Genomic DNA, 24,249 nt, shown 5'->3' with positions numbered 1-24,249 from the left:
AGGTATGAAGAACAAGCTTACTATCCCCCTCTGCAGCAGGAAAAAGGTCAGAGGTTAACATCTGTGTTGAGATTTATTTTCTGCTTGAGCATTTTATGTTTTGGAAACATCCTGAACAAGCAGATTTCCTAAATGTGATGATTTACTATAAACATAAAGTAACACATGCTGGATTGACAGGATTACTACACTCAAGTTCAGCTTACATGTCCTGATTATTTGTGAAACATGCCACCTGCTGGACACAAGATGGCACTACAACAGCTGCTTTAGTTCCTGAGCTTGCACAAGACCTCAAAAGAAAGAAAACGAAATCTCTGGTATTTTTTTCATTTTTATTTGAAAGATCATGCAGTGCACTTCCAAGGTAGGAGCATAACATCACTTTCAAGGATACACATGAAAAACCGATACATCTGTAATCATCTAGTACAAAACATAACTAAACCCTTAATGAGGAATGTAACAAATTAAATAGTAAAAGGGAAAACAAGTGCGCAACACGGCTAATGCTGCACTGCAGATCTTAAAAGGCTTGATACGAGGTTCAAGTTGTCTGTAACCCTGTCGTGAAAATACAAAAAAAAATCCAAGATTAAGTGTAGAACTTAAAACAAGACAAAAAGCAATAAATTACTTCTTTCAAGTGTTTACTGAGTGAACTGAGGAGGCATGGCGTACGGCACCAGCGGAGGGGGGTGCTGCTGTTGAGCCTGTGCGGGAGGGAAGGGGAACTGCGGGTGACCTGCGCCGGTCTGCCCTCCGGTTTTAGCCGGAGCGAACTGAGCGGCCTGGAAGTTGTTCTGAGGCCCATACCCTCCTCCCTGGTTGTTGAAGTTGGACTGTCCGTTACCGTTGTAGCTGCCTCCGCCGTAGCCGTTGGTGCTGCCATTGTTGGCGTTCCCGTTGCTGGCCCCGTAACCGCCGTTCTGAGTATTTGTGCTGAAAGCTTTGTTTGGTCCGTTGTTAAACCCTCTACCGTTATCCCTGTCCCTATAACCGCCAAAATCACGCCTGTACCTATCCCGACGGTCATCTCTATAGTCGCCACCTCTGCCGCCCCTTGAACGACCTGGAAAAGAAAAGAAAACTTTAGAAAAGGCACACAGAGATAGCCTAAACTAGTTAAACCAAAAACTACAGGTCCAATAACCATTTCTACTGCCAGCAGGAAAAAAAGGTTGTAGATTTCCAGTGCTCATTAGGAAGTTCAACACAACATACTACCCTTTTTACTTCTCCACATTTTTTTTTAAACCGTACAATACTTTGTGTTGTTGGGTGTCAGTGCTTTAATTTCTGTAAGGAGCCCAAGTTTGGAAATATTTCTAACTTACAAGCAGTGTTAATCTAAGCGGCTAATTAAGAGTTTAGTCTTTGGCTATGTTTACATAGAAACTAGTCTGCATTTTGTCCTCGAGAGTTCTGCCTTTAGACAAGGATGTTCTGAAAACATACACTGTGCACAAAGACCAACAACTCCAAACACTTTGGTTCACATGGCAGGGCTCTAGTTAGTCCTGTTAGTCAAACCATATCTGTTCAGATGAAGTGCCACAGGAAAGCTCAGACAGGGAGGCAGTGCCTATTAACTGAAGCAACAGTGGCCTCTAGTGGCAGAAGGTTCCTTTAAGGTTATACATCACAGACCAGTAATTCAAGCCTGTGTTTCTAAAAAAGATAGGTAATTAGTTTGACCAACTCATAAATCTCATGCCCGCCCATTTGATAAGCGAACTAGACCATTTAACCATGCACATCTCTAATCTCAATGTGTTTGACTGAGGGGGGAAAAAGGAACAGAGCAAAAACTTCATGCTGCATCCCTCATAGACCATCGGAACATTGCAGTAGAAATGGGTAGCTGCAGTTGCACGAGCTTTTTCTTGGAGATTTAAATACTTCCGTTCACATGGACGCTAAAAGATATGATCAGATTCAGATATGCATGTTCATGCATAATATTTTATCTGATTACAACTGCTCTGACATGCGAAGCATCGTCCCACCGGTCAATTCTACCAAAAAGTCCCGGAGAAGAATCTTTAGTCTGCCATTGTTGCCGCAGCAACATATTTGTACAAGATGATTGAAGACAGCCAAAATACAAAAGTGAATTTTTCCTATTGGTTCAAGGAACTACCTCATTATTTTACATCAAGACGGAAGGGGTGACTTTTTTGAGAAAACTTTGCATTTTCAGGAACCTGACGAGCAAAAATCAAAACACTTTGGGATCAGACTGTATAAAAAAGGCCCCATTTTGATCAAAATGATACAATTCAGTTGAATTTTGGCTATTTTCCTTCCTAACTATCTTGGTTAGATATCATACATTTGTTTAAAAATATTGTCTCTGTGTTCAATCAGCCAATTAATAAAAGTAAAATTGTAAAATGCTCAAAGTCAAGTTGGCTGCATTATAAATGCTAAGTTAGTCCGAAGCCCAAAACACACTGGCTATCTAATGCACATGGATGCCCTGCAGCACCACTGCTCTGTTCCTTGTGTGGCCGTCTGCGGCTGGTGGAGCGGTTGCCTGAGAGAACAGCTGTGTTGTACATCTCAAATGCCGTGGTAGCAGCTCTGTTTCAGAGACAGAAACGTGACTTGACGCCATCTTTGGTTCCGGGTGCAGAAGAAGTGGGAGGCCTTGGCTGCTGGTGAAATACCACTGCTCTGAGAAGGAAGGTTTTTATATCTACTCCTCTTTAAATCAAGGGCTACAGATTTAACTGTTGCCATCAGCAAGTTTTTATCATGTGTTGATGCTGTCAAATATTGCATTGTATCATCTGTCAACCAAGTAAAATCCATGTTTTCAAGGGGCTTTTTTTCTGCTTTTGAAACCTGAATCTTGATTTGAAAAAAATTAAGGGGTTATATCTAAAGTGAAAAAAGTGAGATTTTGAAATATGCACCCATAGAGTGTGAAGTTAGTGAGATCTGACAATGCTACTCAACTTTGCAATTCACTTTGGGTTCCAACTACAAGATTTCATCTGTCATGATTTAAATAAACCCATGCAACTATGCAAAGTTTCAGTGTAGACTCAATTTTCAGTTTGAGAAAAGACTGGCATCAGGACAAACTACCACCACCAGAAGCTGGTGTCAGATCCTTAAGTGTTCCGTCACCCATGAGAAGAAATGAAGGATCACAGCAGGAGGAGAGCAGCTGCATTCACAGCACAGTTTCTGTATCTCACCAATTAGATTTACCTCCTCTGTCTTCAGCCATCTGGAGGAGCTTGGGGTTGATGGCCTGGTTGGCCTCGCGGAGCACAGAGATGAGGTCGCTGGCCTGCCTCATGTTGTTCTGAGTGAAGAAGGTGTAGGCCGTGCCCGTCTTTGAGCTACGGGCCGTTCTGCCAATACGGTGGATATAGTCCTCAGAGTTGTTGGGGTAGTCAAAGTTGATGACAAATTTCACGTCTTCAACATCTGTAAGATTGTGTTGCGGCAAACAGGGGAAGGGCAGCACACAGAAGTGCACCGAAGCCACCACAACAACCAAAACAAAAGAGGCCAAGTTAGTTTGGTTATGAGGAAGGGAGGGCTGGTAAATCCACAAGGCTGAAAAAAAAAGCATTAGAAAAGCTGCACAAATATTTACTCCTTGGGGAGACTACGGTGGGAAAAGATAAAGGATGCACACTCCATCTGCTTCCAATCCAGTTGGATAAAATAAAAACCCTCCCCTTTATAACCACCCTCAAAAAGAATGGATCAGAAGTCTTACCATTTTGTGGAGTATGCATTCACTAGTCCATTCCCATTGCAGCGTACGCCCCACACATTAGCATATGACCCAAAGGTGTCCAAGTGTGCTTCAACTAGCTCTAAAACAAGGTCTCTTTGTCATGTGGCGCTCGCCTTAAAGCTCACACTGCAGTGTCTCTTGCCAAAGGGGAAAAAAAGATGTAGCTTTGATCGAATCTGCAGGATGCCTACAAAAACGTGCATCCCGACTCTGCATGGCAAGATCTTTCCAGACCCAGTGTTCACTTGATCATAATGTCTCTTGTTGGCAGGTCTCGACATGACTTTGAAACGCAGGCGAGGGAGGAGTGTGAGCTTGGATTTTGTCCGAGTGTGTCCAACTAGCATGTCCCACTGTCACCAAAAGCGCCAGTAGCCATGTCTTAACAGAGGTGAAGGTTTGATCGATCTGACAGACTGCTCAAACATGTTTAAAGAACTGCACAGTTAAAATGCCACCTAGGGCTGGGCAATATACTGAATTACTACGATGCATGGATAGATTTGTGGGATAAAGTGTTAGTTAATGTTTAGGAGGTATGAGGGCTAATGCTAGGTAGATTAGCAGTAGGAACTAACAGCATGCTTTAAAACACATTAAGATAATTTAGTTTAAATTCTAAGACTATCAAGTTACTCTTTATTGGTCTGTGTACGTCATTTTTTGCCTCACAGATGGCTCATTTGTCATATGCATAACTAAAAAATCACCATTTAGCTAAAAAAAAATCCTTAAATATGACTTTTGAGCCATATCGCCCAGCCCTAACACCACCCATGCTTTCCAACCAGCCTACACAACCAAAGCACCTCCCGAATGACTCACAAAGCTTGCAATGCAGCGCCCAAACTCGCATGCAAGACAACAGGAGACGGAGTAGCCGGCTTTGAGCTGGGACAGTTACAGAGCCTGGGTGTTTGTGAAGCAGTCCAAACCATTGCCAGAGAACAGACGTTTTTTGGGGGAGGAACTGTGGCAAGCCCTCATCTAGCTCCCCCGTGTTTTAGGCAGGCCAGCGCGTTATGCCGCACCTGCACCTGGTCACCTCTGATTATCTGCTCGACTGGGAGACCCGTGCCTCGCCAGTCAGGACACCTCCAAGAATCCTCCTTCCCCCTCTGGAGACCTGGGCTTGTCATGCCAAGGCCCTGCCACACAGACTGCTCCTTAAGGTCAGGGGGAGAAACTCAGAAAGAAGCAGAAGAGTTAAAGAAAGCAAAAACACTTTCTTTGGTTTTTAAATTACATCAGAGTAAAGAACGGTCTATGGGGGATACTGACCTAGACCTCTGGAGGCCACATCTGTAGCGATGAGAATGGGAGCCTTTCCAAATTTAAACTCTGAAAAAGAAGGAGAAAGTCAGACAAAATGTTTGCTCCCATGTTTTACAGCCCTGATAAACTGGTGATGCAGACTTACCATTAAGAACCCAGTCTCTTTCTTGTTGACTCTTGTCTCCATGGATTCCCATAGCCGGCCACCTGAGAGGAAACAGTGGAAATTAACATTTGTTGTGTGCTCTGCATTCATGCTGGTTGTAGTCTTAGTCCTGTCGTTTACGAGTTTGTATTTTAGTCATTATTCCCAGAATCTAATCTGTTCTAGTAGAGTGAAGGATTTACGATAACATTGTATACTCAAATAAAGATGGCTCAAAAGAATCAGTAACCACATTGCTAAAAATTCCCAGGACTTCAGTTGTTTAATTATTCCTTAATTGCACTGGCCATTGTTGTTGGACGTTTTGGTTGCAGAACAGTTGGGAGTAGGAATGAGAGACAAACAGATTTAATTTCAACACTTACCCGTCTCGTCTCATCCTCCTGGTGAGGTCATCACAGCGCCTCTTTGTCTCTACAAAGATAATCGTCTTGTTTTCTTTCTCGCTCATTATTTCTTCCAGCAGACGGATCAGCCTTAAAAAAAAAGAGACCAAACTTGTTACACCTCTGTCATAAACCTGTACCACATGCAGATCATCTTTACAACCTCTGTCACTCACTTATTTTCCTTCTCTCCATCACTGCAGACGTCCACAATCTGCAGGATGTTGTGGTTAGCACTGAGCTGCAGAGCACCAATGTTAATCTGGACGTATTCCCTCAGGAAGTCCTCAGCCAGCTGGCGGACTTCTTTGGGCCAGGTAGCACTCCACATCAGAGTTTGACGGTCAGGCTGCACAAACAGAAGTTGATTAGCAACAAAGCCAAGACAACCAACTCAACCAGATGTATAAACAGCTATGAGGAAGAAAATAAAACCTACTCTGATTTGGTCAACAATCTTCCGGATCTGCGGCTCAAAGCCCATGTCGAGCATTCGGTCAGCTTCATCCAGAACGAGGTAGGTACAGCGACGGAGGTTTGTCTTTCCTGCTTCGAGGAAATCAATCAGCCTTCCTGGAGTGGCGATGCAGATCTCCACACCTGTGAAGAAGAGTCAGTTAGAAAAAAGTCAAACTAAGAGTAGAGTTTCTTCCATATCAGGTTGACAAAACAAATCTAACAGACTAAGATACAGTTTGCATGGTAAACAATGGTAAACAATAAGAGTGAATACAATACCTCTCTCCAGGTCACGGATCTGAGGTCCTTTTGGTGCTCCACCGTAGATACAGGTGGACTTCAGACGAGATGCTCTGCCATATTCGGCAGCCACCTGCTGTACCTGCTGAGCCAGCTCACGAGTCGGGGCAAGCACCAAGCACTATCGGTGGAAGAAATAGCTTTATTAGTGAAGCTTTCATTTTAAATCAGCACATTAAAGATCCTTAAAATTGCCACATATTCTCATTAAATTGCATAACCTATTGCTTAATTGCATGCAAACCTAAAGGATGCTAATGTTTTGATTACTCACAATAGGACCATCTCCACGTTCCAGGAAAGGCTGGTGGTTAATGTGCACGATTGCAGGCAGTAGATACTGCAAAGAAATCACATTAACAGTCACTCTCAGGATTACAAAAGGATTACATTTGTCCTACAGTTGTAGCCTAGATAATTCTTCCTGTCAGCAAAGATCAGTTTGGTCAGTAACAACCAATTAGGACTCAATGATACCGGGAAAAACTGCATAGCAACAGCTTTTCTTTCTGCTAAACATGTGATGTAAAATATAAGGGAACTTTCTTGTTCCATATAAATGCAGTGAGTTATGTAGTTTTAAACCTGGGCTCAATTTATGTTTGAGTCTTACAATTAAAGGCTGAGAAACTGATCAAAGTTTAGGCAAAAGTGCAGTATTTAGTGCAAAGTGCAATATTTATTTTGCCATACATATGTCAAAATGCTGATTCAATACAAAAATATCCCACTTATTTTGAAGGTTGTTAAAAGAAAAAACATAAATTATTCCCACTTTCAATACAATAATTCATACTTAATTCACAATGCAAGTCAAAATAGTCGCAGTTAGATTTTGTTTTTCTCAAAATTGTTTAACACAACACAGAATTAATTTGCTTCCATGGACTATTTTGAATTTAGGCCTGCAGAGACATGCAACATTATATTCAATAGTGCTGTATGAAAATTCAGTCTGATAAATCTTGGAATACAGAATCCATGTTAGACTTGGCTTTAACCATTTACAACAGGAGCTCCTCCAACAAAACACCTTTCTCACTGTTTAACCTGCACAAATTAATATGAGGATCGGTAACAGCTAGCGAGCTACATCTGACTGCATCAAAAAGGTTATGAGGAGCATGGCTGCAATACCCAAGCCTTAATTCAATGGGGGGAAATGTGCATAACAATTAGGGCTGAATGATTTACAAAAATAATCTAATTGCACTAAATGACTAAATCTGAAAACATGGGTAAAAGTAGTGAAAGTGCTGAACTCATAATAAGCTCTACAGTTACCAAATTAGCCCATCTGTCTTACTGTTATAGCATTCTGTTTTTTTCCTGTTGATTGTGTATGAATGGTTTCTGTTTGAGGATTTTTTTGATAGGTTGAATAAAAGCTAAGCCTGAAAAAGTATACAACATGACACTTACAGAAAGGGTTTTGCCAGAGCCAGTCTGGGCAATGCCGACCATATCCATCCCACTGAGAGCCAAAGGCCAGCCTTGTGCCTGGATGGGTGTCGGCTCAGTCCAGTTTTGTTTATTGATCACATCCATCACATAAGCTAAAGAAAAGATGAGAAACATTAACCAAAATGCACTAAGTTTCATCATTATAATGTCTAACATGCACTTTTTTTAAACTCACATGGAAAGCTGGCCTCATGAAATTTTGTGATGGGATTTGGGATCTCTCTTCCTTTACATGTGATTGTTTTGGACCTTCTGTATTGTTCAACTTCTTGCTGCATGGTGGGAATAAAAGCATATGAAGTTCAGTAGTCATAAAACTTGTTGCATAACTGCAACACGTGCAAGGGGGAGCACGTTTCCAGCAGTGTTGCATAACATTAAAAGAACCATGCTGTCTACGTACCGGGGACCTCCTGACAACATCGGGATGCGGCTGGTAGAAGTTTTTCTCAAATTTAGGCAGCTCGTCCAGATTCCAGTGTTTCTTTCTGAGTCGCTCACCGGGATTGCCAAACTTTCCTCCTCCACCTCCTCCTCCACCTCGGTTACCACCAAAACGAGGAGGACCAGAGCCATAACTGGAAGAAATCAACCAAACGGGTGTCATAACTCTGTTGTAAAACCACGTGTTTCATAACGATCCAATCTGAATTAACTGACATATTGTAGTAACGCGGCTATTGTTAGAGGTACATGGCAACTCAGACGTTTAATATCAAGCCGGGCTCGTTTTAACATATTAAACTGCGATAAAATTGGTACAAATCTTGCTGAAACCCATTATCACTGCGTCATGTTAAGTTATTATAGCTGTCATATACTTTCCAGCCACAAGAGGAACAATGAAAATACAGCCGGCATTTTGTATCCGCATACTGCTGCCACATGGCGAAAGCAGGCTAGCCAGCTGTGTTAGCGACAACTCTCCGTTAGCCTTTAGCATCTTTAACATCAGCCGAAAACTTTTAATATGATATGAAAAAATTCTTCTCTTACGGCGCCAATTTTTCCAATAAAGATCATCATCTGACACCCACTTAAAACCATTTTTATACACGTTTTCAGTGGCAATCATTTGGAGCGCCTAGTTAGCTGACGTTACCCTGGAGCTAACGAACGCCGCTGTTACGGGTTTAAGAGCTACCGTGTTAACGGGTGACTTTTGAGTGTTTTTGTTTACGTAAAAAATAAACTATCGCTTATCACATAAGTCTCTGGCGAAAGTTAGAATTAAAATAGTTCGTTTGGCCACTTTCCGTCTACATCATTTCTTGGATCAACAGTCACAAATGCATTCATCTGAACGCCACCAGTTAACACGGTCACTTGATAAAACCCCACACCGGTCGCAAGGCCAAACTAGGCCCCGAGCCAAAGACAACGAGACATGGCTCAGTTTACCGGCTGAGGCCTCCAGTGGATAAAGAAAGCTGAAATACAGCATCATTTTCATATTAAAGCATCTCCGCATAACCAATACAAGAAAATTCGTCGAGTTTTCTTAGAAAGGAAAACATGTTTGTATGAATTAACATCTTTATTACTGTTCAGATCTGGCAGCCATTTGTATCAATGCACCACGAACAAAACTCGTTAAAATACAAAAGTAAATGTAAGATTCTTACCCTCTATCCCTGCCGCGGTCTCTGTCGCGATCTCTGTCTGAGTATCCAGGCATTTTGGTAACAATAAGTATAAATAAAAAAGATAAATACACTGACGTTTAACGGCCGTTTAAAAAAACTCCGACCGGCACAGATGCTGAAATGCCGGTAAAGCAAAAATGAGGCCCGGTTTATATGGCGAGAGGAAATTCTTCTTCCGATGTGTTCATCCGCCTCACGTTTTCGACTTCAGTTGAGCCGACTCGCTATAAAAACGGATGATTTATGATTCATTATGAATTACACTCTCGTTTTCTGCTTTATTAATCCAGTAGCGAACGGCGAATATAAACTAAAAATAACCAACAGGAAATACCAGAACATTGGATATCGTGTCGTTATTTCTAATTACGTACAATTCCAACGCGGTACCCATAAAAGAAGCAAACTATATGTTTTCTTCTTAATTAAACATTCTCTAGAAGTTAGGATTGCTTTCAAAACCTTAAAACATAGTTTTTAGGCGCATCTTTTTGATATATTTAGTTGAATTCAATGCTGCTGGCGGATGGATATGTACGAAACCTGGAGCCTGGTGATTCGGCTTTGACTGTGCTTCCGATGTGTTACGGTAAGTGACGTCATGGGACCAACCCAAAGCATCAATTAAATTTTTTTTCTTTTTTTTTCAATTCATATTTTATAAAAATAAATAAATAAATAACAACTAAGCAACTTTAAACTAACGTATTGATGCTACCTGGTCAATTTTATGCTAAATGTATAAAATCTAACCCACATTTCACAGTATTTATTGACCAAAACTTTATCAATCCTAAAGGAATTTTTTTTCTTTATTAAAAAATGATATTAAGATTATTAAAACAAGCAACAAAAACAAACAAAAAAACACTTTATAACCTAAACACAATTGTTTTCGAAAGACTAGGGATCTTAAAATGTTGCTTTTGTAACTGACTTTTAATTAACTGATTAATTTGAAATACTTTATATGATTTCAGGCTTAATTTGCACAGATGCAGTTGTGTTATCAGCTTTGTCAGGAACTATAACTTTTGTCAAACTTATATAGAACTGTTGATAATGTTCTTAATGTGAACTTAATTCAAAAGCAGACCTTTTTATTTTGGAGTAAAAATAGTTTGCAAATTGATTTGCATGTTTAATTTTTTCTTTACTTTCTGTATGCATTTAGATCCGTTTAATTTTATTTACCTAATGTACATGCAAATTGCACATTCTAGTTACACTAAAAATCTTTTTATTTTCGTTCTTTCTAAATGTGTGACCCTTGTTTCTTTCTTTCTGCATTTTCTACTAATTTTAAGTTGAAATAAACAACTATGGAAATAAAAAAAACAATATAAAGAGCAATATTTTGGCACATATATACTATACTGATGCCATAAGTGCGATAGAAAACAAGCTTCATGTGTCATGTAGGTTACTCTAAGGATGCAAAGGAGAAAAACATTCCATTTAAGCTATATTTGCTTTAATCCTATCAGTTTAGAATGGGTTAATGATCATAAAACATGCCACCACTCTGCATCAAACATGACTAATTCCTGTCCACTTGGATCCTCATCTTTAACACAGGCTTCCTGTATTCCCCTGACAGTTATAGCCCTCCCTGTAGTGTAGTACAGTTACATTTAAAATGCACTGAAAAATTACCCTGACACCCTTTTTGTCAGCAGCTCGGTTTATTCTGATCCCCCGTTTCTTTTCCCTGCCCCCCTCTGAGCCATCTGCCAGACGTTTTAATCCACAGTTAGCGACCCCACAGTGGGCCGCCGTGGTCGCGTGCCATTCAGATGTAAAGCATGAATCCTTGCATCCCACTATTTTACATTTCTTCTCTGACTTCATGCTAGTAACAAGCCCTGAATACAGTGGAAATAACTGCTGCAGAAAGAGGCCTGTTTAAGCAGAAAAAAAAGACAGGACATATGTTTGTACAAGGCCTTACATTGTTAGACAAGTTTAATTAGAACTAATTACACACAAAAATAAAATACTCTTACAAAATGATAGTGTTAACATACATCAAATTGCATCAGTCTGCTATGAGAGATATAGTCCTGCTAGTGGATCATGCTAAAGATAAAAAAAAGGAGCTGTATCCCTCTCAATGTGAATAAAAAGTTGGGTTCTTCGATGAGAGGCGGCTACACTGAGCGATGACATAAAGGAACGGACAGTAGGGCGATCAGCTTGTGCACTGGACTTAAAAAGGCCTATGAATACAGAAGTCACCGTCAACTACATGCGGCAACCTCCCTCCGTTTGTGTGCAATTCCTCTTTTCATTTCAAGAAAAATCTACTTAAGTTAAAGATAAATTACAGGTTGTTTGATCCACATATATGAACAATATTTTATTACTGTACAAAGCACCATCTGAGGACACTTTTCACTTTGCATACACATTAGTCTTACATAAAAGAAAGAAAATGACATTTTTTTGTAGTGTATGCAAACATTAAGAACAGTCCACGGTCATAGAGATTGCTAGACAGGCAGCATCTTTTGAAAACATTCAAGAATTTCATTTTTAATCGTAGAAAACACTCCAAATAAAAATGTAGCAGGCTTCAACAGGAGTCGTCTCATTCAGTTCCCTTTCAATCAAAAGCACAAGTGGACACATGCAACAGTTGCTTTCTCTTCATGGGGGCAAAATAATGAGGGACGAGACTTTTTCACCCCGAAACATTCAGGAAATAAAATTAGTTCATCGTCAGGCGGACATCACAGACTACATACGGAGTCTCCTGAGAATGTGGAAAGGTAGAGCTCTTGGTTTCTTGGACATGTTTCATGGTACGAGTACGAGTAGTGTGTCGAGCACTTTAAGCAGTAGTACGTCGAATAAAGTTGTCAATAAAAGACAAAGATTAATGCTTGAAGCACCATGGATGGAGAGAAGGTAGTAAGGTTGCCAGAATTTAGATTTCAAAACAATACAATCGATTTTAATGGTAGTTTCAGAAAGTGACAAAGCTTTTAAAATGCTTTGATCTTCAGTCATATTTTTAAAACATAAAGTGGCAAGTCAGAGAGAGAGACAGAGAGTACTGTCCAAGTTGCACAAATATTATATCTTACCACACTGCAGAGCTTGTTGGCATGTTTAATACAGGATAGCTGTGCATCAATAACATATCCATGTTTAAAATGTACTGTCTCTGTCAACACAGACTTAAGTTTTTTACCACAAAGCTGCTTAAGGTTCATCAATACAATGCTACACAAGCCTATTTGATGGCTTTCAACATAAGAGCTAGATGTCTTATTTTTACAAGGAGAAACTGACATTTACATAGCAGAAAATTAAAGATCGAACAGATCCAGTGTGGATGGTCTGGGCTGCAAACTACGCTGATACCTGCAGGAGGTCACTGGCTAAAGACGCCAACAGAATCCCATCATCTGCAAAAAAAAGCAGAGGTGCAATTCTGATGTCGCAATACTGGAAACCCCCCTTCCCTTGGATGTGCCTCGAGATCCTGTCCATGTAAATCCCAATCAGCTTTGGTGATAATGGACAATGTTTAAGCGTGATTTAGACAGTGCTTTCTCTCTTTTGCTTGACTCTTTTTGGTTCAAAATATGGCTGAAGATGTGACTAAGTTGCACAAATACTTTGGCAGTGTTTCGGTACCCAAATGCTGCCAGTGTATTTGTGTCTTATAGATATTGTGTGGGAGTTTGCCTGCAATTGCTGGAAAAAAACAAAAAACAAAAAAAAAAACAGGAGATGGTGCCTAGGACTTCTATTTCTGTTGCTGTGGTATTAAAAGAAAAATCATTATCACTTGTTTTTACTAGGATTGCATCAAAGTTAAAAATTTTTATTTTATGACAACCCGAGAAGTTAGAAGTGATTCTTCTAAATCTAATGGCTCAAATTGAATTCTGTGGGATTTTCTGACTCCTCTGAAAGGAAAAAAAATGAACGGTAGCGACGTTAAAACAGCCCCGCTACAGATAATGGACTGCTATAAACGTCACAACACTTTGTGAAGCGCCAGGATGAAATCAGTAGAATTTAAAGGGTCTGTTTAGTTCTGCAAAAGTTCACTCATTCAAAGACGTTTATGGCACTCAGAGAGGATGTTTTGTTTTAGTTATTTTTGCCCTTTTAAGATGCACACCCCTCCTGGTACAGTATGAGACCAGAAATAAACAACAGCATTCTTAAAAGTGAGATTCAGTCAAGCTTAAATCGGCTTGTCTTTTATAATTTAAACATTAAACATTTAAAAAGGTGTGTTTATCTGGGACATCAGAGAGGGTTTTCTGGAATATAACAGCAATAAATTAGATATATTATATAGAATTTTATTGTTTCTTTTCCCCATGTTATATAAAAATAACACATTTAAGCTATGCATTCATGTATTCATCTTCAAACAAAACGAGCTGTCGATCGTGTGTTGTGGGATTGTGGGAATGCAGCGTCTGTGATTGGGCGGCGGCTCAGTAGCAGACGATGCTGCTGCTGTCTTTGGAGAGGGTTGTAAACATTCGGGCTCTAATTCAGTGTTTTTCATCTCCTGTTTTCTCAGCCTTGGCATTTCTGATAGCACCCGAAGCGCCAATCACCCAGAGTCCTGCATGCTCTGCTTCCAAACGTAGTGTTTCCGAGTGGTGTCGATAACCTTTAATTACTCTAATGAACCAGTCAAACCAGACAGAGCAGTCTTCTTTCAGAGAGGCCTGACTTTGTGTTCTGTTTGGGAAGATGGGAGCGTTGCTACATGGATTACAGTCTGTTTTTTAAATGCTAAAATGAACGTAGAAAAAAAAGGGAAGAGCTGGCAACATTTTGCAGGTTCCACGAGTTAGTAAAGAGTCTGAGTTATTAGCAGCTGAAGAAATCCTTTCCAACAATAAAAAAAAGACATAAAGGAGGGCCGGAGGGTTTAAAATAAAAAAGTCTGATGACATTTTCTCGTCTTCTCTTCCCTCCCTCCCTTCTTTAGCTCGGCCACACGTCCCCAGGAAGTCTCCCCTGGGTGAAGCAACCTGGTGTGACCCCCCTCCCGTGTGAGCGGCAGGTTTGCGAGGAGAAGGCTCATCAGGATATGACCGTGTTACTTCTGGATGTTTCTCAGCGCTGCCGTCGTCAGTGAGTCACTCCACAGCGAAGCCGCACGTCTCCTCGATGGCAGTGAGCAGCTTGTCGTACAGTTTGTCGTAGTGCTCGTACGGAGGAATGTCGATCCGATTGAAACTAAGGAGAGGAGAGATGATAAAGTCAGGATTTTTAAACATATAAATGATTCTCCTGCTTTGATATCCTCAAGAAACTCTCAGCTTACCACTTATATTCTGATCACTAGCTATGACTGATACATTTTCTCCACTCTTACAAACAATTCTGATTGTCCTTTAACTGTACACATGAAATTCCCCGGTTCATTAAAGTTATAAATCTACTCCTGTTTTAATCGCATTTCCAAAATAAAAATCAGTCAGAAAACTTCTTACCAAAGTGGAAAGAGTTTATGCATAACTGATGCATAATTGTTGCCACACTACCTCCACTATGGAATAATAATTAGCTAAATAAAGGTGCAACAATATTCTGACCTTCTCTCTACATAACGTTAAAAAAAATGTGATACGGTGTCAGAGTGCAGATGGTTTCCTTACCAGGTGTGGGCTTTGGGCAGGTTGTTGGTGCTAGCATCGATCTGGTGGATGGTAAAGAGCCGTGGACCAGCAGCACCTGGAAAACAAATAATTTGGTAAAAAAAAAAAAAAGAACATTGGATTTTTTTCCTTTTTAACTAAGTAATTATTTTCTTTAATAAGTTTGCAAGTCTTTGTTAGTAGTACAGCGGGTTGTATCTCTGCCCATCATGCAGAGGATGAGAGTTAATTTCCCCAGTGGTGGGACTTTTGCTCTTGAATTTCTATAAATTGTTCTCTTGATTACACACAGAGCTGGTTTTAAACACAGACCTGAGTTAGTATACTTTCCAGTTAACTTAGTTCCTGCACAAACCAAGCATTAAACCAGAGACCTCTGATTTTTGAAGTACCTCCAGTAACCTCTGTACTATGTGGATACTAGTTGTTGTAGTACTTGAGAACAGTCTTGGTCTCGTCTCGGACTTAAGAGCATGTTTACTTGGTCTCAGACTGGCCGGACTCTGGATTACCAGCACCGATCTGCTATTTTTCGACTTCATTGACGTAATAATAAGAAGAAGCACTTGCTAAAACAACAAACAGCTTCAGTTCATGTAGAATTTCAACCCCCTTACTTCCACCAGTGTTAATTTTAGTCTCAGTCTTAGTCCTTTTGATTTAATGCCTTTAAGTTTTAATCCCATTTTAGTCATTTCTACTCTTCATTGTTTTAGTCGACAAAAACTCAAAAACATTTTAGTCTAGTTTTAGTCCATAAAAAGTCCTTTCATTTTATTCTGAACATTTAGTCCAAGCATTTATTCTCCTGCCTAAATCTGGTACGAAATAATGGCAGTGTGTTCTACACCCTGTCAAACCTGGGATCCCTTCTTTCTACAGTTGAGAGGCAGAATAGTGACAAAGGCATTGTATTTTGACAGATTTACCCACAGTGGAGAAATATCATGGATCTAAAATCACAATGGCCAACGATAACTAAACTAAATTTCATTCTAGTCTTAGTCATCTTGACAAAAACTAAACTTTCTTTTAGTCAGTTTTAGTCATCAAAGATTTTTGGCTAGTCTTAAGCCAGTCATACACTGTGCGATTTCAAGCCGAATCTATGTCAGTTGTGGCAGAATGTTAGAGTTATATCCTCACTCTTTCTCTCTCTCCTGCTTTCTCTCTCTATGCCAAACACACAAACAGCATCACCATACATATCCGCTGCAGGTCTGCAGGTAGGATTATTTCCTGCTTGCTTATTTCCTTTATTGTAGCGGGGATGTGTGGGGGGTATAAGAAAGTTATTTCTGCTGTTGTCATGATAATCAAGGACATTTTCTGACAGGGAAAAAATTAGCAAAATTTTGTTATTATGCTCATGTTCCAGGCTCTCACTGTGGGAGTGTCTGGAGCCGTATGACCAAAAAACCAAACATGTCAGAAATCCATCCAACCAGTCGGGAGCTGCTGGTCAGATCATTGTTGTCGTATCCCCCTGTACAAAGCACGACAAACAACGCCTGATCCGTCTGAAAGTCGGCAGGACTCCCAAGTGAGTTGTACGACTCAAAATCTGTGGCTGAATCGGATGAAATCCGCAGTGTATGCCCAACGTAATCCTAGTCTTTCTCATGGTAAAAAGGCTGTCAACGAACATTTTTAGCCAGAGTTTTAGTCGATGAAATTAACACCGACTTCCTCATGCCTTGAGAAACACAGTCTCACAAGAGGCAGTCAGTGCAAACAAGAACAGAGAAGTCAAGGAAGTAAACATGGTATACAGTCAATGAAATAGGATAAGTGGTTGAAAGTTCATTTATCCAAAAATTATTCTAACAGCGTGGCGTTCAACGTCTGTCGAACAGTGATTTCATGCAAGTGATGCATCTTTTTCAACAAGAACTGTTGGACAAGATTTCAATTTATCTGCATACATCCTGAGATCTAGGATCCAGAAACTAGTTTTAGATTTATTTAAAGGTTTCATCTTTTAAAGAAAATGAGCAGTAGTATTGTATTCAAATTCAAGTTCAGAGATTGAAGATCCAGAGAGCAGTTTGTTTTAACCAAGACATTTCCAACAAAAAGATATTTTAGCATGCTCTCCTCCCAAACACTTGATGTTTAACATTTTAGTTATAGCCAGTAATTGAAGTGTGCTTGTCATTAACTCTCACTGAAGGTGGCCTACATCTTGCTCTGTGTTGAGAGAGAAAGAGACTCAAGAAAATTTGAGTTGTTAACAGTGAAAACCTATATAGTCTACTTTTTCGTAAAAGAAGGGAATCAATAAAGAGTTTAATTGATCAGAAGAATCGATAATGGCATCAATATCAATAAAATCAGGGTCTACTTGGGTCCAAATAAAAACAAAGTTGGCACAACCAGGCTTTTCTGTCAGTGTCCTGGTGCTCTTTTGGCTTGCCATTACAGTTATGAAATAAATCATAAATCAGTGTAAATACAACACTGTTAGCCAGCCTAAAGCACACATAATATTGAGACCTGTGGGAATCCCTATAGCTACAATGGTGAGATATGACAGGTTGCAGCAGTAATAAGAACTGCAAACATCTACTGTTAAAGGTACTAGCAGCCACAGTCTGTCAGTCAAATTGTGTGTGTTTTGGAAGGCTGGTGTTTTGACTGAGAAAGGATGGCTCAGTGACTAAGGTGTGTAAGGGTGCTGTCTGTGGATCACGCTCATGCCTGGGTGCTCCATCTCTGGGCAGCACTGTCTTCCAGGACAGACACACTGAACCGCCTCACTACACAAACACCCACACACTCAGGGTTCATCTCAGGCTGGAGTAACACAGAGAAAGAGATTCTCCAGGAGGAGACAAAAATCCCAAACAAATGTGTCCTCAGCCATGTCTGTGGAGTCTCACGGGCATGGAGAGCATTGTGAGTGAAACTAAGACAGTCATGAGTTTTCTAACACACTTTGATTAACATTTTGGTTCCTTTCAGCTGCAAAATGTCCCACTTTTCTCATTGTCATCTCACAAAGAAGGCAGTTCACACCTACCCACTCCAATTATTCATCAGAGTAGTCAGAAATAACTGCATTGCTATTCAAAGGAAAAGGAGCATTTACATTACAAACATGTCCTTATCAAGGCTGTTACCTTGGAGAGCCTTGAAACCTTGCAGAGGAACTCTGGAGGAGCCGGTGACGAACTGCAGCAGCCGTGCCCGCCTCTCTTCATCAAACGATTCCACGGCTTTCCAGAACCACTTCACGATGTTGCTGTCTGGAGTGCAGTGTTTGAGCCGTGTGTTCGACTTCCAGTCATTGATATCAATTTTACCCAGACCGCACACAATCAGCTGCAAGGAAAGAGAGACATAGATCGATGTGGAGTCAATTCAATATGACAAGTTCATCCTAAAGACTGCAAAGCTCACTCAGCTGTTAGTCCAGCTGGAGGTAAATAAGAGCTATAAAATAAAGGTGCAATAGAGAGACAGTCTACCTCGAGCTCCTTCTCATCGAAAGCCTTCAGCAAGTGTTGTGGGATGACCTCGTTGAAGCCTTTCTGCAGAGCGAGGAACTGCGCCTCGATCCCTCTCAGGAAACGCCAGTTGACGTAGAGTCGGACGTACTCTTTCTTTGTATCCTGCGTGACCGGGATGCTCTTCCCATTCGGCTTCAGCTCATGTTGGATGATCTCTCCATATGCGTTGTGTTCGACACAGAAGGTGTGGTCCAGCACACCTGTGATGTCATTGTCCCTGCGGAGAGATAAACATGCAGTTTTAGAGTATGATTAGTATGACAAGGAGGGGCTTAAAACTATGATATTTTCAATGAAACTCTGGTAAACAAGGTTGTCTGAAATTTCACTCTGCAGCTGTAACTGGGTCGAGCTTCGCTGGCTGTTGTATGGGATAAGCTTATTTTGTTTTTGCTGTCATATCTCGACTCCTGCTGGAATTTGTGCAGCATATTAAGTAGTTCATCTGAGTCTTATTTCTCAGCAGCTCACTTTTATTTCTCTTTAACTTTTGTGGATTTATTGTAAGGTGACTTTCAGACTCAGGAACATGATTCTTCCTCCTGTGGAGACGCCTTCAAATCTTGGTCAAGTTGTTCTTACTGTGAATAGTAAGGTTGCCAATATTTTCAACACTTCAGTATTTTTAATGTATTTAAAAAAAATACAATTTGAGTCATTTTAATGATCACTAGAATTTAGAGTACCAAGAAATCTTTTAAAAAGCAACAGATGTTTAGTCATATTAAAAAAAAAAAAAGATGCAGTACGTCAGCAATCTTATGTAATGCTTTAAAACTTTCTCAAACATATAAGCGCATCCATCCACCCATCTTTGTACCACTTATCCCGTTAGGGGTCATTGGGGTGCAGGAACCTATTCCAGCTGTCATTGGGCCAGAGGTGGGGTCGCCAGTCAATCATACAGAGACAGACAACCACGCACACTCACAGTCACACCTACGGCTAATTTAGAGTCACCAATCAACCTAACTAGTATGTCTTTGGTGGTGGGAGGAAGCCGGAGTACCCGGAGCGAACCCACGTATGCACAGAGAGAACAGGCAGAAAGGTCTTGACCAGGAAGCGAACCATGAACCTTCTTGCTGTGTGCGGCAAAATGGGCAATGCAAAATTGGCTAAATGCAAGAGTTTGCAAGCAATTAAAACAAAAAAAAAAATTGTTGCTATGTTCTCAAAAAAGTTCCCAAACTCTGGGCAAATTGATCTCAGAGACTGAACATTAGTTCTAATGAAATCTCAACAGAAAGGGGAAATCAAAAATGGAGTTGCTGGCAAAAAAAATCAAAATTGGCATATATTTAGAGCCTGATAACCAGTTTAAACATTTAGATGTTGTTTTTGTGCTGTTTCAAAATAAATTCACATGTCAGGGTTTTCAAAATCCAAAAAGCTGGTTCTTGTGTCTACACAATGTCCCAGCTTTTTGGATTATCAATTGAGAAATTACAGCTCTTCAACCGAATAAATCGCCACACATTTATGAAACTTGGCATAGTGGTTCCTTAAACGTATGATAAAAGTTGTTTAGATTCTGAAGTTTTATGCCATTAAATCTGGCAAAAACTGGTTACCAAATCCTTATTTACTAGATTTAATCAAAATGAATGAAAATTTACAATACTGATAGAACTGAAAGATTTTGGAAAATAATTGTATCACATTTTTTTTCCTCCAATATTCAACTGCGATTGATGTGCGATTATTTCTTAACTCTCTTTAATCCCCAAACAAGCGCTGAACAATTCTTAAGGAATATCTAATTCTGATGATTTCGACTTGTATTGCAAATTGGGTATGAATTGTTGCATTGAAGTGTTTTTGTCATTCGGGCAAAAATGAAAGTAGGTTTTTTTTTTTATAGACTATTCTAAAAAATGGGCACTTTAATGATTGCAAGATATGTCATGCCTAGCATCTCTGCTGCAAAAAAAGTTTAAAACCGCTATTTTGACATAAATTTAAGGTCAAAGCAAAATTGCACCTTCTGCGATTTGAAATTTGCGGGAGGCAATACTGCAATTTAATCTAATTTTCGATTGATTGTCCAGCCTTAAATACTGGAGAGTTTTAATTTGAACCCAAGTTGTGCTCTTTCTTAATTTTACACTGTTCTTCGCTTCTCCTAACATTTGAGAGAACAGTGTCACATACACAGTACAGATGTTTTAAGAGCATGTGCTTAAGGATCATTGATGTAGGAACTACTACTGAGCAAAGGGGGGCGCTGTAATCAAAGTATGGGACAAAGATTTTGGCCCCTTCATGTTCCTTATGTGTTTCTATATTCTATATTGCATTAAAGCAGTTGACAGGAACTTAAATTGTGTGTGTAAGCTGTTGTAAATCCTAATCTATACATAGTGTTTTATTTTCCCTTTACTCCTAAAAATAAACACTGTTAAAAAAAAAAAAAAAAAAAAGTGTACTTACAGGATCCAGACGAGGCTATTGTGGAGGTCGGGGTCGACAGACTCCATGTCGTCCAGAGTGATGGGTTTACCCAGCAGCTGTTTGTAGAAAGGCAGAGTGAATCCTCCATCTATGTAGTGTCCGTGAAACACCGCCATCCCCATGATACGACCGACGAAGTGAAAGTAAGACAAGTGCTCCTGACGGGGAGAAAAAGTAGATTTAGTTTATGAATGAAAAGCCTGAAGGATGTTAAAGAAGTAGTGATTTCAAGGTTCATGCAGGATTTGCATGCTTCTCATCTAAGTCTTTTTTGCTTTACAGCAATTAAAATGAAAGGTTTTTAATATCTTTAGGGTTTGCCACATGTAGGATATACCTGGACAGGCTATGTAAGTGTATTTATGACCACTAAAGTACATTTCCCAACATCTTTATGCCTTTTTTCATTATTTAGGCTTGTAAGTGTCTAATGAGTTTATCCATTCATTGATTGACTTTCCCAGCTGTGATGAATAATATTTCCCTCAAACAAATCTTAACTGATTACTGACTGACATCCGCTAAAAGGCAGCAAATGAACTTGGGGATTAACGGATGGAAGGATAATTGATTAATCTCACTCTATTAATTAATTGACACTTGCTCATTATCACACGATAAGCTTCAGGGTCACTGCAGTGAGCAGTGAGGAAATCGTTGCTGCAGGTGTGACAGTTTTGTGCACATAAAAGGATCAGGCACTGATATAAGGGATGCCCTGATGCATAGGTTAAGCATCTGTATTGGCAGATATCAGCCCTGTTGACAAGCATAGGCCACTGGCAAATAAAACAGCATGAGCAGATATCAATAGTTCCTCTAAGTCACATGATATCTGGTACACCTTAGTGCTGAAACAAAAGATTCTTATGAAAGAAGTCACCTTTTGGACAAATTGGTATGTTTTAATGGTCATAAATGATAGAAATGTTGGACTAGTGGGAGTCTTACTCCAACAGAAGAGATAAAAAGCATCAGTATCAGCCCTTTTTTCTATGTTTGGTGCATCTCTAAATAAAACCCCCTATATCAGCAGTCAAGCTCGCTTTTTATAAAATCAAAATTTCTCCAAACAAGCCACACGCAGAGACAACAAAAATGCATGTCTGCTGTTTCTGTACAGGCAGAACCTTTGTAAACAACTCTAAAAAAAGGAACTGAACTGAGACTAATAATCCAAAGAATTATTTTCTTGGTGACTCACAGGGTTGACAGCAGAGTCGGGGTTTATCTGCAGAGTGTAAATGTCATCACGGGAGTACTGGAAGAGGCCATAGTATGGGTTCAGCATCTCGTGCGACAGCAGATAGAGCCACTCCCTACACAGAACAACACAAAGAGGAGAAGAGGGGGAGAGAACAGAGATATCTGTTATAGCAGAGGACAGATCATGAAAAAATAAACTGATGAAAAGGCTCTCTATGCTTTGAATGAATCATGAAAAGGCCTGGAACTGAAACTGGTCTCATATAAAGCTTTGAATATGATTTTGATTAAAATGAAGGAAGGTAAATCTGGCTGCAGATGTAAACCCCCTTATGATGACACTGAACTTTTCACTTTATAATATGATTTCATTTTTTATCCAAGAGGAAATGGAAGCGTTAAACATCATCCTCCATGTAAAATGATCTGCTGTGTGTTGTTACCTGGCCACTCCTCCATAGTCGAGCCCTTCCTCTCCTCTGAACTTCACCATGAGCCTTTTCCATAGATCCTTCGGCCTCATCTTCATCACCTGTCGATATGATTCCTGAAACACAGAAAGGAGAACATCATCAGAAAAATGGGAGTCTCTCATGCATCAGCTCCTCTACAGCTGGAGGTCAGTGCTTTCAGAAAAGGGGCACAGACGTCTGAAAGATGAGTCAATGGACTCAAATCCAAACTACTGCACACGAGTCATTTTTGCATTTTAATAAGGACTAATGTTTTGACGTGCACTGTGTTTTCATCAGAGTCACTGATGACTCCTATTAGAATGCAAAAAGTGGGTTGTGTGCTCCAGTTTCTTCCTGAGGTTATCATCAGTTCATCAGTGCTGTCTGTTGCTGAGTCACGGTGTAAAGCTTCCTGTAGTTAGATGTTAAAAAAACAAATGACAAAAAAAAAAGCTTTTTTTCCCATGCACTTCTGTTACATTGCTTAAAAAACAGTGGCTACTCTCACATACAGTATGTAGTCCAGAATTTCAAGCAGACTGCCAAAATCCTCCTTAGTCGGTAACTCAGTTGTGCACCTAACATTTGGAGACTATACCTGTCGAAATCAGGCAGTTCATGATGTCAAAAAAACTATGCAGAAGTAGTGGATGAAGCAGGAGTTCACTATGATGCTATAATGATAATCTCTGACTTCTATATCATATATATGGGTAGTTCAAAACAATTACATTACCAACAAAAGAGTGGAGAAGGATATACTGACAACTAGGGCTGAACGGTTTGGGTTGGTTTAAACAATGAAGCAAAGCAACTTAGGATACCTTTGCCATCCTAAGAGAGGGAATTTAGAAGTTGATATGATCTATAGAGACTGATAAAAAGTCATACAAGCTGCACTATGCCACTGTGTATACTGCATCTCAAGTCTGTGTTGCGTTAATTTTTGAGCACGTGCAAAGCCGACATTTCAAACCAACATTGGAGCACATGGCAGCCATGATGCACACATGTAATTAACAACAAGTTTATCTATGGCCTCAGGAAGCAGTTTCAGAAAGCTGGGTTGAACTGGCAACAACTGGCAGAGCCAAATTTGCCAGATTTTATTCAGACTTAGAAAAAACAGAATGTGAACCAGGGAAAACATTGAAACCAGTTGCAAAATGGCATCAAAGAAAGCTCAAACAGCTGAGAAAGAGTTGAAGGAGGTCAGAAAATTCTGGTTATTGCATTTTCTGTAGCACTGTGAATGTGCAGGCTTGGCTTCATTTGTTTGCTGCAGTATTTAGTTACCCAACAACAACCTCATTCGCATGCAACCATCTTAACTCACATATAACCCATCATTTTGAAGTTTTTTAAATCACTACTGTGTTGTTGATTTATGAAAGCACCGTCAAATTTTTGCTCTTCAGAAGTTCTCTAATTGTTCTCTAACAATCAGTGTCCATCTAACGTGCTGACAGCCTAGGGGAGGGTTGATTTAGGGTGGATTAGGAGCAGTTATAATAAACACAG

The 24,249-nt window shown here is 40.0% G+C and overlaps 2 protein-coding genes across 3 annotated transcripts in view; both read right to left on the bottom strand.

The window, feature by feature from the left end:
• Nucleotides 1–321: 321 nt before the first annotated feature.
• Nucleotides 322–9,596, bottom strand: LOC121529574 (probable ATP-dependent RNA helicase DDX5). Of its 2 annotated transcripts, none has more exons than XM_041817513.1 (13): nt 9,439–9,596; nt 8,217–8,391; nt 7,989–8,085; nt 7,772–7,905; nt 6,624–6,689; nt 6,329–6,470; nt 6,030–6,190; nt 5,767–5,939; nt 5,570–5,680; nt 5,184–5,245; nt 5,045–5,104; nt 3,223–3,444; nt 322–1,072 (listed from the first exon to the last, which is right to left on the bottom strand). In XM_041817513.1, exons 1-13 carry the CDS (start codon nt 9,489–9,491, stop codon nt 651–653), a joined length of 1,878 nt encoding a protein of 625 aa, XP_041673447.1. In that variant the 5' UTR covers nt 9,492–9,596; the 3' UTR covers nt 322–650. The 2 variants fall into 2 exon arrangements, with proteins under 2 accessions (XP_041673447.1, XP_041673448.1); XM_041817514.1 differs by having other exon boundaries at nt 890–1,072; nt 3,210–3,444.
• A 1,809-nt stretch (nt 9,597–11,405) lies between these two features.
• Nucleotides 11,406–24,249, bottom strand: part of smurf2 (SMAD specific E3 ubiquitin protein ligase 2) — an 89,696-nt gene continuing 76,852 nt past the window's right edge. The window contains exons 13-19 of the mRNA XM_041817512.1: nt 22,717–22,820; nt 22,272–22,386; nt 21,047–21,225; nt 18,572–18,830; nt 18,224–18,425; nt 15,102–15,177; nt 11,406–14,679 (exon numbers count right to left, since the gene is read on the bottom strand). Coding sequence (XP_041673446.1) covers nt 14,580–14,679; nt 15,102–15,177; nt 18,224–18,425; nt 18,572–18,830; nt 21,047–21,225; nt 22,272–22,386; nt 22,717–22,820 — 1,035 coding nt within the window. The 3' untranslated portion in view covers nt 11,406–14,579. The remainder of the gene's footprint in view (nt 14,680–15,101; nt 15,178–18,223; nt 18,426–18,571; nt 18,831–21,046; nt 21,226–22,271; nt 22,387–22,716; nt 22,821–24,249) is intronic.

This window comes from Cheilinus undulatus, linkage group 21 (genome assembly GCF_018320785.1).
Source record: "Cheilinus undulatus linkage group 21, ASM1832078v1, whole genome shotgun sequence".
In the NCBI taxonomy this organism is placed as follows: Eukaryota; Metazoa; Chordata; class Actinopteri; order Labriformes; family Labridae; genus Cheilinus; species Cheilinus undulatus.
The sequence above is the reverse complement of the archived record's forward strand: the minus strand, read 5'-3'. Positions and strand labels throughout refer to the sequence as shown.